General features: G+C 49.8%; 1 protein-coding gene across 3 annotated transcripts in view; it reads right to left on the bottom strand.

Annotated features, from left to right (window-relative positions):
* The window catches only part of NCALD (neurocalcin delta), a 449552-nt gene that overhangs the window by 3280 nt on the left and 425563 nt on the right, over positions 1 to 20709 (bottom strand). For all 3 annotated transcript variants that reach the window (XM_008255798.5, XM_070075374.2, XM_008255799.5), the window contains one exon: positions 2210 to 2315. In XM_008255798.5, the coding sequence (XP_008254020.1) occupies positions 2210 to 2315 (106 nt within the window). The remainder of the gene's footprint in view (positions 1 to 2209; positions 2316 to 20709) is intronic.

Below are 20709 nucleotides of genomic sequence, written 5' to 3' on the forward strand. Positions count from 1 at the left end.
CTCCTTGCCTGGGAGGAGAGGGACTCACTTGATTGGTAAACCTGGGGAGACGCGCTGGGCATGTTCGCTCCACTTGGCTTTCCTCCTTTCTCTTGGAGCTGCCTCCCAGAACACTTAACCCTGTTTGCTCCTCCATGGACAGGCACCAGGCCTGCTCTGCTCCAAATGGCCTCTGGATTTTGTCAGCACCCCCTTGCATCTCCATACCAAGCTACTTCCTGCAATGTAGCTCCCACTCAATTATTGCTTTTATTTCTCACCTTGTTCCAAACCCAGGGATGTAGGGGTGGGGACGCTACTTCCTGGAGATCCAGGACCCAACACAATTCCCTCCCCCGCAGAACCTAGCTCATGTCTACCAAACCTACTTTATCTACAAGGGGGGAGGTGTTTACCAATTTATTTTTAATGTGTAGACCTGCTCCCCCCAGAAGCCTGACAACCTGGCCACGTTTTACGAGCTGTGACCCCATCCACTTGGTAGTTAACAGGACGCCAACCTCGGCATCCACGGGTTGGCAGAGGAAAAAGGAGCCGGGAGTGGACCCTTGGGACAGGGCGCCCCCTCTTGGAGACAGGCTCTGCGGACTGCAAGCTAGCAGCAGCGGGAAGGCGCTGTGCTCAGAGCGGACACTTGCCATCTCGGATTAACTCTGTTATCTGAGTGGGCTCCTGGCCTGCTTGCCTGCAGGTCCAGGCTTCTCTCTTCAACTCAGGGGCCCAGGGCTGGATGCAAAGAGCTTCAGGCAAGAGGAATTCCATGGCAGGAGAGCCAGAGAGGACTGCTTTGCTCCAAGCAGAGAAGGGGGCAGAGGGCCTTGGCTGTGGGGCCGGGAAGCTTAAGCGCCGAGCCCAAGCAGCAGGTGCCCTGGTTGGGTTAGATTCTTCTGACTGCTGCCAGGCTCGGAGCCCCTCTTCTTCCTGCTCCTGCTCACCATCCCATTGTGTCTTGTTTTGCAAACCTGAGGCTTTCCTTAGGGAAGACACAGGACACTCGGCAGTGGGCAGCAGTGTCCTGGGGCTGCTAACCCAGTCAGGACCTTGCAGCATAGTTTTAATGGAGAGACCCTAATTTGTTGCCTGTGACCAACATGTAGTTAGGTCTCTGTCCCGGGTGTTTTGATTGTCTCTTGTCCTATCCTAAAGCGGTGGTGGGGCCTAGGGCTGAGCACAACAAGTCCACCGTGCTCCCAGGAGCACCAGCAAAATATGTCATTTAACATCAGCAAGTCCATTACTATTCAAATAATCCTAGGTTTGTGCTATCAAATACTACTTGCTGTGCACGAGGGAAAAGAGGGTGCCATGGCAGCTTTCTGGAAGGAACAGAGCAAACAGAGTGGCCTGCACTGTGCAAATACAGGTTCTCAGGCAGCTGGTGCCTGGGGGCAAAGAGTCGGAGAGAAAGACAGGCTTGTTCCACCACAGAGGTGTTCCACGTGTCAGTGCCAGGTGGGGCACGGGGCACTTCGGCACGTGGCTGACAAGACGTGCTGGGCACTGAGTGGAGCAGGTGAGCTGGCACTGCCAACAAGCACCACAGAGCCTGTTATGGCACAGTTTAAACTCAGGCATTGCAAACACAGGACCCCCAGTTCAACTTGAATGTCAGACAAACAGCCAATAGTATCTTAGTACAAGTATACTGCATGAGGCGTATATATCCTGCAACACTAACTCTTCGTTGATCCTTTAAAGTTAATAGCGCCTCCTTATTCTCTCTGACAACCCGACAGCTGAAGCCCTTCTGTTCCTCTTGGGAAATCCACCCGTCTTTTGGCCTTGGGTTAGAATTGTGGGTGGGAACCTGCTGGCCACAGACACCCCCAGTAGAAGCCCTCAGGTGGGCTGGAGTGAGAGCTGGAGGAATCTGGGGGTGCCAAGCCCCTCGCCACTTCTGATTAACTGGCCTGCCCTGACCTGGGCCTGTCCCGACAACTGGGCTCTGCCAGCAGTGGTTTCTTGGGTCCTCCTAGGCCTGTTCCACAGGCTCATCCTGTTTTCTTGGGGGCAGAAGATGACCTCAAAAGAGAACAGAAGGACCTAGAAACAAGTCATCCCCCCCACCCCCCGGCAAAAGGGATCACCCTCCACCTTGCCACCCAGTCACTCGCACAATGACCTGTGGCTGCTATGTTGTCCACAGTGCCGTTTCTCCTCCTGCAGCCTCCCCTGCTCCGGGCAGCGCTGAGCAGCCCCAGCCTCCTACCGTCTCTGTTGGTGTCCATCTGGCGGAAGATCTTCTCCGTCCTCTTCTCCGGGGTTGACTCATCCTCAGGCATCTTCATGACAGACGAAACCATCTTATAGATGGCCTGGGGACAGAAGCGACGCGCGGTCAGACAGAAACACAGTTTGGCACACAAGAGCCCTATTGGGAAAGCTCCCGAATGCCAGGGGGCCTGCAGGGGGCGCTAGTCCCACCCCTGCTGCCTGGTCTGGCCCGGAGACTCTGGGTTCCTCCAGCGAGGACCTCTGGAAGACAGGGTAGGGAGCCCTGCTAGACTCCTGCTTTGCAAACACTAATGTGTACATAGATTTGGGGTCAAGACTCTGTATTCCTGTTTTTAAATGTATTCCTGTTTTAAAAAATGCACTTTGCAAACACTAATGTGTACATAGATTTGGGGTCAAGACTCTGTATTCCTGTTTTTAAATGTATTCCTGTTTTAAAAAATGCACTTACTGGGGCCGGTGCTGTGGCACAGTGGGTTAAAGCCCACAGTGGGAGCGCCTGCATCCCACATGGGCGCCGGTTTCTAGTCCCGGCTGCTCCACTTCCAACCCAGCTCTCTGCTGTGGCCTGGGAAAGCAGAAGATGGCCTAAGTCCTTGGGCCCCTGCACCTATGTGGGAGACCTGGAAGAAGCTCCTGGCTCCTGGCTTCGGATTGGCCCAGCTCCGGCCATTGTGGCTGTCTGGGGAGTGAACCAGCAGATAGAAGACCTCTCTGTCTCTACCTCTCTCTGTAACTCTTTCAAATAAATAAATCTTTTTAAAAAATGCACTTACTTATGTGTTTTTACTTGAAAGGCAGAGACACAGAGATAGAGATCTTTCATTCCCTGGTTATTCTCCCAAATGCCTGTAACAGTTGGGTCCGGGCCAGGCCAAAGCCAGGAGCTGGGAATTCATTCTGGGTCTCCCATATGGGTGGGAGAGACATGAGTACTTGAGCCATTAGCTGCCTCCCAAGGTTTGCATTAGCAGGAAGCTGGAACTGGGAGCAGAGTCAGGACCGGAACCCGGGTTCTCCAAAGTAAGATGCAGGCACCCTAAGCAGCATCTTAACCACTGTGCCAAAAGCTTGTCCTAAGATTGTGAATTTTCTTTCTTTCCTTCTCTCCTTTTAAAAAAGGATTTATTTATTTGAAAGACAGAGTTACAGAGAGGGGGAAAGACAGAGAGGTCTTCCATCCACTGGTTCACTTCCCAAACGGCTGCACGGGCCAGGGCTGGGCCAGGCTGAAACCAGAAGCCTGGAACTCCATCCGGATCTCCTACACGGGTGCAGGAGCCCATGTGCTTGGGCCATTGTCTGCTGCTTTCCCAGGCACAAGAGCAGGGAGCTGGGTCAGAAACACAGCAGCTGGGACTTGAGCTGGTGCTCCTATGGGATGCTGGCGTTTGAGGCAGGGCCTTCATCCACTGCGCCACAATGCCAGCCCCAAGATTTTGAATTTCTAACAAGTTGTAGATGACATTTCTTAGGCCACGGAGACAAGTGGGTGTCTAACGTGGTCTCCATTGGTGCCCCACGAGGATGATAAACACCTGACGGTCTGTAGGTATGAGGGCCCACGACCTCCCAAGCAGATGGTCCCAAGCCATCCCTGTGTCCTTTCTTCCCCAGAGGCCTCCTCCAGGTGTCCGGGTAAGCCCTGAGAGGGACACAACCTGGCCTTCAAGCTTGGAGTTAAATAACTGTGCAAACTCCGGCCCAGGAGAAATTGGGGACATCTGTGAAATTGGATAGCAAAGAGGATTCTGTCCAGAGAGTATGCAAGCAGGGGCAGGTGTCTGGCTTCACAGTGAGGATGCTGGTTAAGGTGCCCATGTCCTGTAATGAGTTCTGAAGTTCAGTGCCCACCTTTGGCTTCCTGATAATGCAGACCCTGGGGAGCAGTAGTGATGGCTCCAGCGATCAAGTTCCTGCTGCTCATGTGGGAGAACTGGATCGAGTTCCCTGCCCTTGGATCTGTCTTTACCCCAACAACTGCAGGCATTTGGGGGGTCAACAGCAGATGGGAGCTCTTTATCTGTCTGCCTCTCAGTCTAACTAATCAATCATTTTTTTTTTTTGACAGGCAGAGTGGACAGTGAGAGAGAGAGAGAGAGAGAGAGAAAGGTCTTCCTTTTGCCATTGGTTCACCCTCCAATGGCCGCCACGCTGCAGCCAGTGCACCGCACTGATCCGAAGGCAGGAGCCAGGTGCTTCTCTTGGTCTCCCATGGGGTGCAGGGCCCAAGCACTTTGGGCCATCCTTCACTGCACTCCCTGGCCACAGCAGAGAGCTGGCCTAGAAGAGGGGCAACTGGGACAGAATCTGGCACCCCGACCGGGACTAGAACCCCGTGTGCCAGCGCCACAGACGGAGGATTAGCCTATTGAGCCGCAGCGCTGGCCTAATCAATCAGTTCTGTAAGCAGTAGTGAAACTACCTCGCCCCATCAGTCTCTCATGGTACTCAGGAGAGGCCCAGAGGCTTTGGTTGTCAAAGGTAGCCCTTCTTTGGGAAGAGCAGTATAAAGGCATTGGGTTTATCCCAGATCATGACCTTGCTAATCAGATTCACTTTCCTCATTCCTGGGCAAAAAGTTTTAGAAATAGTGGATTTTGACGGAAGGTAGACAGAAAATTCCAGAAGGTTCTGGAATTCTGTATGCAGCAGAGAAACTGGAGCGATAAGAGCGATGAAGGCGGCTGATGTGCCCACTGTCTCTCAGCCAGGTGTTGTTTTAGGAGCTGAGAAGCTGATGTGAGAGGGGCACCTGTGGCCGAGTGAGGCGGCTTTCCCCCAGGGGACTAGAGGAGACGGTGTCATCACTAATCGGTGACCTTTCTGGGGGCTGCGCTGCTTCTCCCTGGTGTGCTCTGGCCTCAGTCAGAGCACTTGTCACTTTCAGGTGCCACCTGCTGCGTGTCCAGGGCTGGCCAAAGTGGGGGGTAGGGAGTGGGCATCTGCCAGCTCAGATGCTTCCCAAAGGTCGCTGTCAAGAATATAACCGCCGGCGCCGCGGCTCACTAGGCTAATCCTCCACCTTGCGGCGCCGGCACACCGGGTTCTAGTCCCAGTCGGGGCGCTGGATTCTGTCCCGGTTGCCCCTCTTCCAGGCCAGCTCTCTGCTGTGGCCAGGGAGTGCAGTGGAGGTTGGCCCAAGTACTTGGGCCCTGCACAACATGGGAGACCAGGAGAAGCACCTGGCTCCTGCCATCAGATCAGCGCGGTGCGCTGGCCGCAGTGCTCCAGCCGCAGCGGCCATTGGAGGGTGAACCAACGGCAAAGGAAGCCCTTTCTCTCTCTCTCGCTCTCTCTCACTGTCCATTCTGCCTGTCAAAAATAAAAAATAAAAAAAATAAAAAAAAGAATGTAACAACCAGTGCCACATACACACACCACCATGGCGTCCTGGGATAGGGGCTTTGCTCGTACCCTTCTGTTACCTGAACACCCACCCATCCCCTCTCCCCTGGAATCCCACCCATGTGTTAAGGCCTGATTGACACTGTCCCCTGCCCCAGGAGGCCTCCCACGATGCTCGTCCTCTGATGCGTGAAATCTCCCTTCCTCTGTGCTACAAACGGCTCCACCACAGCTGCTCCTGGATTTCATTCCACTTCCCCGACACGGCAGTTAGCCAGGGTAGTAAATGAGGCTGACAGTCAGGGCCGCCTCTTCATCAGACACGCTGCGTCATGCACAGCCAGCTGCCGTAGGTTAGAGAATTTGTACAGAAATAACGATCCCCACCCAAACCAACACCGGAGGTCTTTTCTCTCTCACCTTTCTGCTCTGCTTCTCTTTATAAAGTCCCCCCTTTATCTTTTTCTTGTCTGTATTCCTTTTTCCCTTTCTTCTCCCTCTCTTCATATAATTAAACATAGTCACACAAACCTACTTAAAGAGTTGAATTTGTCTAAAGCTACGGGCTCTCGCCCTGGAAAACAGGCACACATGCCCATGGATATGCACCATGCAGGCCGTTTCTGTGGCTCCAGGTTATAAAATTCCCTGCTGCCGGTTTACTCCCTGCCCTATTCTCCTTCATCCGTACATTCATCCACAAAACATTTATTGAGCAACTACTTTGTACCAGGTATTCTGATTGATCCTACTTTTCCCCTCATGGAGTTCACTGCTAAATAAGGCAGAAATCCTTAACATCATCAGAGAGTGAATGAAGAGCCTGTTGAGAAAGTGCTATGAAGCAGGGGGCACAGACTTGTGAGATGATGGAGCGGGGAACAGGAGGGCAGGCTTCTGCGGGGGCTGATGATGGAGCAAAGCTGTGAAGAAGGCCCAGAGCTTAACGAGAAAGGGCAGAGGGACAGCCGGGGTGGGAGGGTTGGCACGGGGCACGGCCCTGAGTTGTAAGCGGGAAGGGACAGCCGCTGCAGCCTCCAGGGTGGTGAAGGCGTCTCTAGTGCTCCAATGAGCAATCAAAGGGTGACAGTGACTTTAAGAGTCGACTTTTCTACTTACACCCAGTACCCAAACTATCTGTGTTCCCATATGTGCAGGCAATGGTGATCAGAGAATGGTGAAATGTCATCAATAATCTTTTCATGTCAACAATTCTATTATTGTCAATTTTCATGCTAGCTGATGGCGATACACCTGTCAACAGGATTGGCAGACCCTGCCACCTCACATGGCACGTGGCTGGGCGGCCACGTTGGCTGTCCAAAGCACCCATTTTTAATGAGCAGCATTTAGCTGGTAATGGACACTTAAGAAATACCTTAATGTTGTTATGAAAGCCCTCACCTAGAACTTGCTCTCTGTAAGTAAAACCAACTGTTCTAGAGCATTCTGGGGAACTCAGCCTGTAAGCTGGGGCTTGTGCAACCCCTCCTGGCAAACTGATGCAAACCACTAGTAATAATCTAAAGGCCATTCCCTCACTACTCTTGGTTGAGCAAATGGGTGAAGGAGCCGGAAATGCATGAATGCGTGTTAGGAGATTTTCACACTCAACAGAAAGTCCAAGGGTTTCCGTCATTGGCTGTGAGCCTAAAGGGATGGAAGCAGTACCAAGAAATGAGGATAAGTTGATACAGACACAAACACCCGCCCCTCCCCCCACTGCACAGCCAGATGCCTGTGAGTGAATGGGAGAGCCCTTATAGAAGTTCACAGGGCTTGAACACTGGGAGCCCCCAGTCCCAGATCAGGGTGCCTGGGATTGAGTCCAACCCGTACTTCAGAGCCAGCTTCCTGCTACGGCACATCGTCAGAGGCACAGATGATGGCTTAGGTGCTGGGTTCCAGCCACCCCAAGGGAGACCTGCGTGAAGCTCCTGGCTCCTGGCAGTGGCCTGACCCACCCCAGGTGATTGCGGGCATTTGGGGAATGAACCAATGGATAGAAGATTGATCTCTCTCTCTTCCTTCCCCCATCCTTTCAACTAACCAAATAAAACTTTTTTTAAAAAGCTAACGGAAGTTGTGCGTGATGAGAAAGCTATGCATGGATTTCATTTTTTTTTGTTTTGCACCAAAACAAACTTTTGTTTTAACTGCATTTTCCCACACACTATCTGACGTACTCTCTTACACGTGCAAACACATATGTGCAAGTAGGCTTACGGAGTGGAGCAGGAGCACAACATCCGGGTCTGTTGTGAGCGGAGGAGGAAGTGAGGGCTCCCCAGGGCGGGACAGTCAGTCTTTTCTCAATGTGCTTCCGCGCACGGATAGGGATCAGCGGGCGATTCATGAGCCCTGGTCTATGACGTGGGTGGTTCCCGGGCAGGGAGCGACGGGCTGGGGTGTGCGGTCCCAGGGGTCTCAGAGCGAGTCGGCAGATGGCAGCCCGGCGAGCCGCATCTGGGGACTTGTCTGTCTTTCAGCTCGCTTCCCACGACACCGACGACCGAGAGCTGACTGTGTTGAAAGCTCCCGATCTGGGACTCCCCAGCACCGAGAGGCAGAAAAGACACAACCCCAGACAGCGATCGGAAACAAATCCTGCCTTTTATTAGCTCCAGTCCCCCCCCCCCCCCAAATCTAATGGGATTAAACCGTGAAGAAACCAGGCTACTTCCCTACTTTATTTTTAGCAGTCTCAACGAGAGGCCTGGCAGGGACAGCCTGTTTTTAATTAAACTTGAAGAATCCTTATTCTTGTCTCTGGTAGAAGCAGGACACGGGGACACCCAGGGGCCGGCTGTGGCGCTGGCTCTCGGACTCCGGACGGCTCCCTACTGAGGTCATGGCCACTCACGGCTTCCTCCTCCAGGCCTGGCTTCTACCTCTCCCTCCTTTTCCCCATGAAGGAACATCCTCTTGGAATGTTGGAAAGGCAAGGCTTCATGTCCCAAATGATAAAGCCTGTGGAATTCACCGAGGCCAGGCACGATTCCAAGAGGGAACGCTCACTGCTTTCTCTGAGGGAAACCAGGCTGACTTTTCATCAGGAAATTTAGGGTCTTCCAGCAGAGCCCAGGCAGGCCAGACTGTCTGACAGCAGACTCGGGGCAGAAGTTAAGCAACGCGGGGTTGTTTTTAGATTTGAGACGAAGAACAGCACCCTGCATAGAAGGATCGACGTGCCAGGAAACGGGGGTGGGGAGAAGCCATCAAAATCTTTCTTGGAAATACTTTGAAAATAAGATCATTGTCTATATATCTGGAACAGCGTCCACACTTTCTAATTTACAGCTGGAAGAGTAGGTTAGATCAGGAGCGTTCACACTGTTCAGGCAAGGAGAGATGAGAGGAGAGTAAGCACCCTGGCACCTTTTCAACCAACCACAGTTCCATTCCTTGTTTTTGAGAGGCACAGAGACAGACAGACAGACAGACAGACACACACACACACAGTGAGCTCTCATTCGCCAGTTCACGCCCCAAATGTCCACAATGGCTAGGGGACCAAAGCTGGAAGCCAGGGATGGATGCTGGAAACACAATTCAGGTCTCCCACAGGGGTGGTAGGAAGCCAATTACTTGGGTGATTGCCATCACTGCTGCCTCCAAGGGTCTTTATTAGTAGGCAGCTGGATCTAGGAGCAGGAGCCAAGAGTTGAACCCAAGGGTTCTGATAACGGTACACAGGTGCCTTAACCACTGGGCTACATGACCACCCCAAGACCTATTTTAAAGCTACAGCAGTAGCTTTAAAAGAATGTGTTATTGCCACTGTAATGAGAAACTAAATCAATAGAACAGATTAACGTTCAGAAGTAGACCCTATGTATATGGACAGCCGAGTTTCAACAAGGTGCACAAGCAAGTTGGTGGAGAGAACGGTGTTGAAACCAGTGGGTTTCCGTGTGTAAAAGATGAACCTCCATAAACACCTCACCCAAACATTAACCAACATTCATAAACGACTGAATTAAAAACCTCAGGATTGTAGAAGAAAAATCATGGTAGAAATGTAACCTTGTGTAAGCAGAGACTTCAATATGACAGCAAAATCGCCACATGTCCATAAAAGGACAGATTGATAAATTGAACACAAAACTCGAAATGCACAGCTCTTTGAGATACATGTTGAGATAAGGAAAAGATAAGCCTAAGTCTAGAAGAAAATATATGCAAAGCACAAATCCAATAAATAGACTGTGTCCGGAATAACGAACTCCCAAAACTCAATAGGAAAGCAAAGAACCCAACACAAAAATGGTCAAAAGATCTAAACAGACATTTCCACAAAGATACAAGGATGACAAACACAAGAAAAGATATTCCACATACTAATCACTAAAGAGATGCAACTACCATGCCTGTTGGAAGACTGACTAGGCCAACTTTCAACAGTTTGGAAGTTTCTTTAAAAAGTCATACACATACCTATCATTTGATCTAGCCATTCTGTTCCTGGTTATTCCTTCATTCCTAGGAGAAATGAAGGCCTATGTCCATATAGAGACTTGCACGTAAGTATTTACTGTAGGTCTATTTGTAATGGATCTAAACTGGAAAAAATCCAAATATTCATAAATAGGAGAACAAATAACAAAGAATTGTGGTGCATGCATACCATGGAACAAACTCAGCAACAAACAGGAATGGAGGAACCAGTGGCACATCCAACAGCCCGGGGGACTCTCAAAATAACTGTTCCCAGTGAGGCCAGGGAGAAAGAATGCGTACGGCATATTTCTATTTATACAAAGTTCTAGAAAACGTAATCTATAGTGACAGAAAGGATATCAATGCAAACATAGATCACTAGTTGCCTAAGAGGGTGTTGGAGGAGGGATTTTGAAGGGTGCAGAACTTTAGGGGTGATGGGTGTGATCAGCAGTTGATTGTGGTATGTATCCTTTGCCAACACTTGCCAAATTCCAAACTTTATGTGTCATTTACTGAATGTCAACCATACTTCAATAAAGCTGTTTTCAAAAGTCTGTTGATGAGATTGTAAAATGTTTAGAAGAATTCTCCATGATTACAAAGCAGCAGTCTATTTGAAATTCAAAAGTAGGAACTGTACTATGATGGAAAGTGACACAGGGCACTACAGGAAGACAGGGCCCCACGTGGTTAAAGGGCCTGAGCCTAACGGGGTCAGGCAGAAGAGGTGGCCGAGGCAAGAGGGTACCTTAGGCCACCACAGGAGGGAAGACTATGGGATGTGTGAGGCCACTGCGCCTTCTGGAATCTTCCAGCTGACGATTCACTGAGGCAGAGAGCGCTCAAAGACATGAATGTGGGGCGAGTCTTGAAACAGCAGAGCCTCAGTCACGAGGGCTAATAAATGTCTTGGGAAGTTCAGCCGCTTGCAGGGAACGGGCTCTGAAAGACCAACAGGGGACGCGCGGAAATAGATCCGCAGTCTGGAACGATCACTCTGGTGTCAGGGGCCGGGGTGGGAGTGGGGGGTGGGGAGGTAGCTGTGAATGAGGCCTGAGGGGAGCTGGCAACCACCAGAAGCCAGGAGAGCCCAGAACAGAGGCCCCTCAGCCCCCAGCAGGAAGCAGGCTCGCTCAGCACTGGGGTCTGGCCTGCTGGCCTCCGGAACAGTGACAGAACAAACTGCCACTGTCTGAGGCTTCCTCGTGTGTGGGCATTGGTTAGGGCAACCCCGGGGGACTAGGCAGGTATGGAAAGCCCCCACCATTCCCCTGGCCCATGAGGAACGCTGGGTGGGGGGGAGAGGGAGAGGGGGAGAGAGAGAGAGAGAGAGAGAGAAAGGGAGAGGGAGGGGGGAGGGGGGAGAGAGGGGGGAGGGGGGAGAGAGAGAGGGGGAGAGAGAGAGGGAGAGAGAGAGAGGGAGAGAGAGAGAGGGAGAGAGAGAGAGAGAGAGAGAGCGCCACCACAAAGGAGACTGGGAGGGAGCAGCCAGCCAGAGACACCTTTTGTGGGGGAGGCACTCCTTCCCGCTGGCCAGAAGCGGGCCTTGACCCAGGTCCACTTAAATGCTTAAGTTATGGTGTGGCGTCTGAGGTCAGCGACAGGGGTACACGCAACACAGCCAGGAAGCACGCGCTGCCCTCACTTCTCAGAGGAGCCCCTGCCGCAAGCCACTGAAGTCTGCCCCAGCAGGGAGATCTCAGCCGCATTCCGGGGGAGCATCTGGAGCCCACATTCGTATTTGAGAATTAGGCAAGGCTTTGGAGCCGAGTCCCCAGGGCCGCGTGAGACACACCGGAAGCTCTTTCTCTCACCCTTTCATCCCCCGCCCCAAATCAGAAGAGCAGTGGTTCAGATCTCCAAGGAACACATAAAAAGTGGGGTCTCTGACACCAATTTATTAGTGGTTTTTAATTACTTATTTGAGAGAGGGGCAGGCTCATTCCTCAAAGGCTCACGATGTCTGGGAGGCCAAAGCCTAGGGCCGGAGCCAGGAACACAGCCAGGAACCCAGCCCAGGTCTCTCACACAGGTGGCAGGAACCCGATTACTGGACCACCACTGCCTCCTGGAGTCCGCGTTAGCAGGAAACTGGGGTCAGGAGTCAGAGCCGGGCACTGAACCCAGGCGCTGGGATACGGAATTGGGCATCCAAGGCAGCATCCTAATTCCTTGACCAAATGCCCGCTCCTATGGTGCCAATTTCGAAAGGTCTTTGGGTAAGAAAGGCGAAATCTGCCCAAGACGTGATTCTGAAAAGGACACGGGCCCCGGGGTGCTCCTCTGTGGTGTAACTAGTCACAGGAGAGCTGTCTGAGCTGGTCACTGTCAGTGGCTCTGGACAGTGCCTGGGACTAACCTGCCCATTTGGATGGTGCCTGTGAAAGACAAACCTGCCTTGCACAGCCACCCCACGACCCCCGCGCTTCCCATCTGGTTGCTGTATGGATACAAGGATCTTCAGAAAATGCGCATTATGAACAACTGCACACGGGGCCGGCCTTGCGGCACAGGGGTTTAAACCACCGCTTGCAACATGGGTGTCCCACATCAGACTGCCAGTTCAAGTCTCGGCTACTCTGCCGATTCAGTTCTCGGGTAACACTCCTAGGAAGCCAGCAGAAGATGGCTCAAGTGCTTGGGCCCCTGCCTCCCATGTGGGAGACCAGGATGAGGTTTCCGGCTCCTGGCTAAGGACTGGCCCAGACCCAGCTGCTGTGGCCATTTGGAGAGTGAACCAGAGGACGGAAGATCTTTGTCTCCCTCTGCCCCCACCCTTTCTCTGTCTCTGTGCCTTTCAAATAAATAAATAATTCTTAAACATATGTATGGATTCCAAAGTATTTTTGCCCCAAAGTAAAATGATTTTTTTTATCCTTTTTTTCACCAAGCTTTTCAAAATATCCTTGTAGATAAGCCCTGTTATCACAGGGCTGACTCGGAGAAAAAATCCCCACACTGGAAATCAATGAAATTCCTGGCTCCAGCTTGGATCAGCCCTGGGCATTGCAGCCATTTGGGGAGTGAACCAGCAGATGGAAGACCTCTTTCACCCCCTCTGTGGCTCTTTCAAATAAATCCTAAAAAAAAAAAAAAAAAAAAAAAAATCCAAACAAAAGGGGCCAGCACTATGGCATAGAGGCTAAGCCTCCTCCTGCAACACTAGCATCCCCTATAGGTGCCGGTTCAAGTCCTGGCTGCTCCTCTTCCAGTACAGCTCCCTGCTAATGCACCTGGGAAAGCAGTGGAATATGGCTCAAGTCCTTGCGCCCCTGCACCCACTTGGGAGACCCAGAGGAAGCTCCTGGCTTCTAAGAAGGCTTCAGATCAGCACAGCTGCAGCCATTGCAGTCATTTGAGGGGTAAACCAGAGGATGGAAGACTTCTTTGTTTTTCCCTCTCTCTGTAACTCTCTCAAATAAATAATTTTTTAAAAAAAAGATTTATTTATTTGAAAGAGTTATACAGAGAGAAAGAGAGAGAGAGAAAGGTCTTCCATCTGCTGGTTCACTCCCCAATTGGCTGCAATGGCTGGAGCTGTGCCGATCCAAAGCCAGGAGCCAGAAGCTTCTTCCGGGTATCCCACATGCGTGCAGAGGCCCAAGGACTTGGGCCATCTTCTGCTGCTTTCCCAGGCCATAGCAGAGAGCTGGGTCGAAAGTGGAGCAGCTGGATCTTGAACTGGTGCCCATATGGGAGGCTGGCACTACAGGCTGCGGCTTTACCTGCTACACCACAGAGCCAGCCCCCAGTAAATAAATTTTAAAAAATACTGGTAAAAGAGTAAAAAACAAAAACAACAACAACAAAAAACCTCAGTTGTGATGGACTCCCAGGGTCCTCCCAACCTTCCTCCTTCTGGTTTTGCTCATTTAAATGGTGTTGCACTATAGATCAGGGTGTGCTGAGGTTTGCCCTTCCCTCATCAAAAGTGTCAGTCGGCCCTGGAAGCACAACTAGCAGGCAAAGCCTGATTCTCAGAGAACAGGTGTTTGAACCCCGGGGATTTTCTAAGCAATTATTAACATGCGAGCAGGGACTCCACTAGTTCCAGATCATTCCCAGCTGGTCTGTGAAGTGAGCTCCCTGAGGACTGCTGTAATGCTGTGCCAGCCTCTGGCTCCCTCTTGGAAAGGCTCTCTGTGAACTTGAGACACATGCAGACAGGCTGGCTCACACGGTGCCCACGCGTGGCTGTGGGCTCAGGTGAACAGGGCTTGGGGAATTCCTGGCGCGAAGCACCTTCTCTTCTGGAAAGGTGATCTTTCTCTTGTCTGCGTCCCTGAGCCTCAGAGCAGCCCTGGGCTTTTACAGTATTCACAGATGGGCTGGTCTTTGGCGGCAAAGGCTGCAAGATCAGGAAGCTAGGAGCCTTGATGTCAAGAATAGCTCCTCTGTGGTTGTCCCCAGTGGAGGATTTGGTTGGGTTACTTCCCTTTTCTTTGTGAATGGACTTTTCGCAACCAGGTAAATTCAACTTAAACCTTAATGGCAGAGTCCACCCATTTTGTTTGTGCATGGCATTGGAAGTGAACTCTATTTAACAGGGAGACAGCCCATCCCGGCTCTGGAGGCTGTGGTTGTAATAACTGTAGCCAGCATCGAGTGATACCATGACAGGCACTGCTATAGGTGCTTTCCTGGTAATAACTGATTCAACTCTACACACATACACGCACACACACACACACACACTCCCCCCTCCCTTCCCCTCCCCCTTCCCCCCTCCCCCTTCCTCCTCTTGTTTGAGGAATGTAGCTACTAAGGGGTGGATTCATGACTTGCACCTGCACCTCTATGCCCTCAATAACAACACAAAGCTGCCCCTGGGAACTTAGATGCAAGGAATCGGCAAAGAAGGAAAAGGGAGTTTGGAAAAGTTGAAAGGCAAGGCTTTTGTGCTTTTCCCAAGCCCCTGTTTTCACCCGCCTGTCCTTTCCTCTTCATCTTTGCTTTGGGACCCATGATGGACTTCGGTCTAGGCCTATGATCTGCATTGTCAGGATAAAGCAAGGCAGCTGATACACATCTAACCAAGGTAAAACCTTGACTTCCCAGGATCCTAGCTGCTTGCTGAGAACAGGAGGGAGGCAACTGTCACTCCATTTTCTTCGTATATTCTCTGCCTTTGAATGCTGGGTTCTCCCACCTCCCAGATCCCAGAGAGCACCCCGGCGTTCATGGCACCTGCTTGCTCATGCACGCGCTTGCTCACTTGGCCCCTTTGGCAGCCACAGCCTGCGCTGGGACAAGTGTGGGTGTGGGTGTGGGTGTGGGTGCTGGGATCTGCCCCCAGCTGGGAAGTGTGTGGGGTGTGAGGATTCCCCTTCCTCTTGCCACAGTGGGATGATCCGGGCCTCCACCAGAAGGGGAGAATCTGCTCTAAGATGGGACAAGGTCAAGGACGTAACCTGGCTAACAACTCGAGAGGCGGCTTTGATGCCAGTAACAAAATATCAAGTCCAATTCACGTTTCTAAATTTGTCACTTGAAAAAATAAAAAACCCACAAACACATGAATATGAAAATGTTCATTTAAGGCTCCAAAAATACTTCTGCATATGGTTTTGCTTGCTCAGCCAGATGTTAGCATAGCACACAAATATTTTCTTTCAAAAGGAACACAACCCTGCTTTGGCATATGAGGGAGACTGGATAAGGGTCCCACAACCATCCCATTGCTAGTCCCTGGAAGCTGGGAATGTGTTACTTTACGTAGTAAACGGGACCGCAGATGTGACTGACAGATGGGAGGAGTCTTTTGTATCCAATGGTCCCAGTAAAATCCTGTGGATCATCCCGTGCGGGAGAGAGAAGCAGAGTAAGACAGCCAGAGCCAGGGTAGCACAGCAGGACTCCAATGGCTGCTGCGGACTTGGAAGCTGGACCAAGTGGGTCTCGTGCCCAGTAATGCAGGCAGCTTCTAGAAGCTGGGCCAGGATGCTCCCTAAACGCGTCTGGAAGGAACACAGCCCTGAGTTCATCTTAACTTTAGCCCAGGGAGACTGATGGCCGACTTCTGACTCCTGGAACTGTAAGGCAACAGATTCGTGTTGTTCTGAGCCACCCAGTTTCTGGCACTTCGTCCTAGCATTAACCACACAGAATCCACACCACTCCCCTAAACACTGAAGTCTTCTGTGCCACTGCCACGAGATACAAAAGAATTCGGCCGGTCCCCACAAACACCACTCAGTGGATGCCAGAGCTAACTCCCAGGGAATGACACCAGGAAAGAGCCAGCGAGTTCAGGAACCACAGTTCTCTGTCCCATTCATTTTCCAGTCCGATTGTCAACCTTTCCAGCCCGATCTTTATCCTCGTGTTTGTAGGTAAACAATCTAATTTGGATTGCTCATGAAACTGCTTGAATTTCTGAGTCTTGGAGGGCCAAGGCTTCAGCCAAGAATGTCATGTCTCAACACTTGTTCCCAGGCTCAAGTGTTATGTGAACAGAACCTTAGGCTGCTCAGGGTTCTGTTGGCCCACGGCTAGCCTCCACCTCATTCTTCTCTAACATATTTACCCAGACACAAGACGCAAGCTTAACAGAGTGTGACCCCTGCAAAACAAAGGAACAGCCATCTCAATGGTGGGACCAGCTAGGACAAAGAAAAGAGAAGCCCCACAAAGACACAAAGCGCCCTGTGACCACCACAGGGCTCCTGGAGGGTGGGCTTTCAAAGAGGAAGGAGAAAAAAAAAAAATAAGGTTAAAAGAGTGGAATGGGAAATGCAGTGAGATCTTACAGTAAATTCCAATTCACCCAGAATTATTAAAAGCATGGACATTAGCATAAGAATGTGATGGAATACATGAATTGTCAGTTGGCAAAATAGCGGGACAGAACAGCCAAGCCCTTAATGGGAAAAATGGCTCTCCATGAAACGTCATCTCTTTGCTGATCTGGAAGTCGCCTCAGGGGGCCTCCATCTCTCTCCTCTGCAGGCCTCAATATTAATCAGCAGGTGTGGTGCTGGGGACAACACTGCTGAACCATGGCTCCTCAGGAGCCAGGAGCCTGTTAGCATTTCTTAAGGAATGTGTGTCCCCACAGTTAAGAGCCAGCAACTTCCCCGGGGTGGGGTGAGAGGGTGCTGTGAAGGGGCCGGGAGTAAAGAGCATGCCCGTGTCATGGCGAACAAATGTGGCTTCGTTTCCATGACACCTTTCATGATCCCTAAAGAACTCGCTGGGACAGGGCGGCAGGGTCTGCATGTTCTCTGCAATTTCCTCACACTCCCTTATAAAGGTTTCATAGCTCAAGGGGTACAGTCTGTTTCCTCCCCGGGCTACTGATCCCTGTTGCTAGATACTTGGTAGGTGCTGAATGAAAGGCACCGAATGAAGGTGTCAGTGACTTTAGATTTCAGGGAGCCCAACTGGCCTGAAGGCCCCGCCCCCTTCAAATCCACATCTCCCATATATCTCAATAGAATACTACTCAGCTATTAAAAAGGATGAAATCCTGTCTTTTGCAACAACAACAAAATGGATGCAACTGGAGACCATCCTGCTTACTGAAATAAACTAGACCCAAAAACAAATATCACCAGCCGGCTACGTGGCTCACTAGGCTAATCCTCCGCCTAGCGGCGCCAGCACACCGGGTTCTAGTCTCGGTCGGAGCACCAGATTCTGTCATGGTTGCCCCTCTTCCAGGCCAGCTCTCTGCTGTGGCCAGGGAGTGCAGTGGAGGATGGCCCAAGTACATGGGCCCTGCACCCCATGGGAGACCAGGAGAAGCACCTGGCTCCTGGCCTCCTCGGATCAGTGCGGTGCGCCGGCCGCAGCGCGCCGGCCGTGGTGGCCATTGGGGGGTGAACCAACGGCAAAGGAAGACCTTTCTCTGTCTCTCTCTCACTGTCCACTCTGCCTGTCAAATAAATAAATAAATAACAAATATCACGTGTTAATTCTCTGATTTGTGATAGCTAATATGTACATTACAAAAAGCACCTTATATGAGTGAAAATGGCATCTTGGGGTCTGATTATTGCTTGAAGCTCTTGTCTATATTCCTGCGGAACAGTGGTCTTGGGATGTTTTGTTGAATTCTTTATTTAATGGAGCAATAAGCCTGTGATGATAAAGTAGACTGAAAGTATGCTGTGGCAAAAATTTTTAAAAGAAAGGGGAGGGAAGAAGAGAAACATCATTATCTTCTTAGAATTGTATCTGAATACAGGAGACCTGTTCTCTCCATATTAATAAGAATTTTTTTAATCTGCATCTTCATCATCGCTGGTCATGAAACCATTGACCAATGGCAGCCGGGACAACTGGGCACAACTGTGATCAGGGGACAGCCCAGGGGCTGATGGGACATCTTTTCTCAAATTCCAGTGAAGAAGCAATTTTCTCCCTTTCACTGAAGCGGGGCAGGGCAGAGCAGTCTAGGATTAAAGAGACACACACAATGAAGCTAATTAAATTTAAGTGTAACTCGTGTTTAATTAGCAGACATTAAGAAAAATCAGAAAAGTGCAGTGATGTGGGAATACCCTTCACACGCTTTGGGACACATTTGGAAAAACAATTAGCAGAGTCTATTAAGAGCCTTAGAAATTTCCTTTGGTCAAATCCTTTGGCTCTATAATTGAACTTCTGGGAAATCCTTTAAGGAGAATAACTCCAAATATGAAAATGGGACTGTTGATTAATTTTATTTGTAGAAGTTATACTGCCATGTATAATGATGAAATCTGGAAACCTAGATACCAGACAATGGGAAAAATTATGTAAATTGAAATATACTGTTTGTTCTAGTACTATTGGTTGAACTCTGTAATTAACACACAATTATTCTTAGGTGTTTAAATTTAAACTGAAAAGTGATCCCTGTTAAATATAAGAGTGGGAATAAGAGAGGGAGGAGATGTACAATTTGGGACATGCTCAATTGGACTTGCCCCAAATGATGGAGTTAGAAACGTGCCAGGAGATTCCAGTACAATCCCATCAAGGTGGCACGTACCAATGCCATCTCACTAGTCCAAGTGATCAACTTCAGTTCACAATTGATCACAGGATAGGTCTAAGAGTCAAAGGGATCACACAAACAAGACTAGTGTCTGCTAATACTAACTGATAGAATCAAAAAGGGAGAGAATGATCCAACATGGGAAGCGGGATACACAGTAGACTCATAGAATGGCAGATGTCCTAAATAGCACTCTGGCCTCATAATCAGCCCTTAAGGCATTCGGATCTGGCTGAAGAGCCCATGAGAGTATTTTAGGCATGGAAAGCCAAGACACTCTGAAAAAAAAAAAAAAAAGAGGACCTAAATGAAAGATCTCTGCGAGTGAGATCCCAGTAGAAAGAACAGGCCATCAAAGAAGGAGGTACCTTTCTCTGAAGGGAGGAGAAAACTTCCACTTTGACTATGACCCTGTGGGAATAAGATCAAAGTCGGCAAACCCAAAAGGTTTCCATAGCCTTGGCAGCTCATGACTAGAGCCTAGGGAGATTACTGATGCCATAAACAAGAGTGTCAAATTGTTAAGTCAACAACAGGAGTCACTGTGTACTTACTTCTCCTGTGGGATCTGTCCTTAATGTGTTGTCCAAAGTGAAGTAATGCTATAACTAGTACTGAAACAGTATTTTTACACTTTGTGTTTCTGTGTGGGTGCAAACTGATGAAATCTTTACTTAATATATACTAAATTGATCTTCTGTATATAAAGATAATTGAAAATGAATCTTGATGTGAATGGAATGGGAGAAGGAGAGGGAGATGGGAGGGGTGCAAGTGGGAGGGAAATTATGGCGGGGGGAACCAATGTAATCCATAAACTGTACTTTGGAAATTTATATTTACTAAATAAAAAAAGAAAAAAATATATACTGTAAGACTATTACATAGCCATTAAAATACCTTTATGAAAAGTTTTGATAACATGAGAAATACTTGTGTTATATTATGTGAAAATGGCAAAACAGAAAACTTTATACATATTATGAAATCAATTGGGTATTTTTAAATAGATAGAATGGGAAAGAAAGGTATATTAAAAATGATTAGCAGGGATTCTCTTCATGGGTAGGGTAAGATTATGGAAAATTGCTTTCTTTTTTAATTTTCTGTATGGCTCAGAATTTTATAGCAGATGTTATCTTTTTCCATATGTTTATCCTCAGCGGAAGGGGGAGGTATTTTATTTTTGTCTGATAGACACATCTCTGAGAGATGGAGTTAACACAACTCCAAGTAGCTGCCCCGGAGGATGAAGTCACTGGTGACCCAACCAGGAGGGAGGAGAAGTTGCAGACCCTGTGGAGGACCTGCAGGAGGAGGGGTCTTTTTGAATTCCTGTTTCTGTGTCTCTCCAAGGCTTGCAGCTGCCACTTGAGCTGCCCGTGTGGGTTTGGTCCCACTGGCCTGGGCCCCAGGGCTCAACCCCGGGTCAGCAGTGCAGGTCTCCTTCAAGCTCCGTCCCCAGCTCCCACAACCAGGTTCCCCGAGGTTCTCTGCAAGCGAGCATCCCTCCATTCCCAGCCTCACCTTTCCAGAGTTTTTATTTTTTTTCTTCTCTCTCCCTGTGAGCGATTTAGGGAAATACATGGTGTGCCCCATCAAAACGACGCAACCCTGGATTCTACAGAGGTTGTATTTCTCATTGGCTGGAAGGTGGATTCCTGCTTTAAGTCCAGTCTTATATAGCTCTGCATGCATGA

Source organism: Oryctolagus cuniculus, chromosome 6, assembly GCF_051225735.1.
Source record: "Oryctolagus cuniculus isolate XC-2025 breed Fujian yellow rabbit chromosome 6, ASM5122573v1, whole genome shotgun sequence".
Lineage (NCBI taxonomy): Eukaryota > Metazoa > Chordata > Mammalia > Lagomorpha > Leporidae > Oryctolagus > Oryctolagus cuniculus.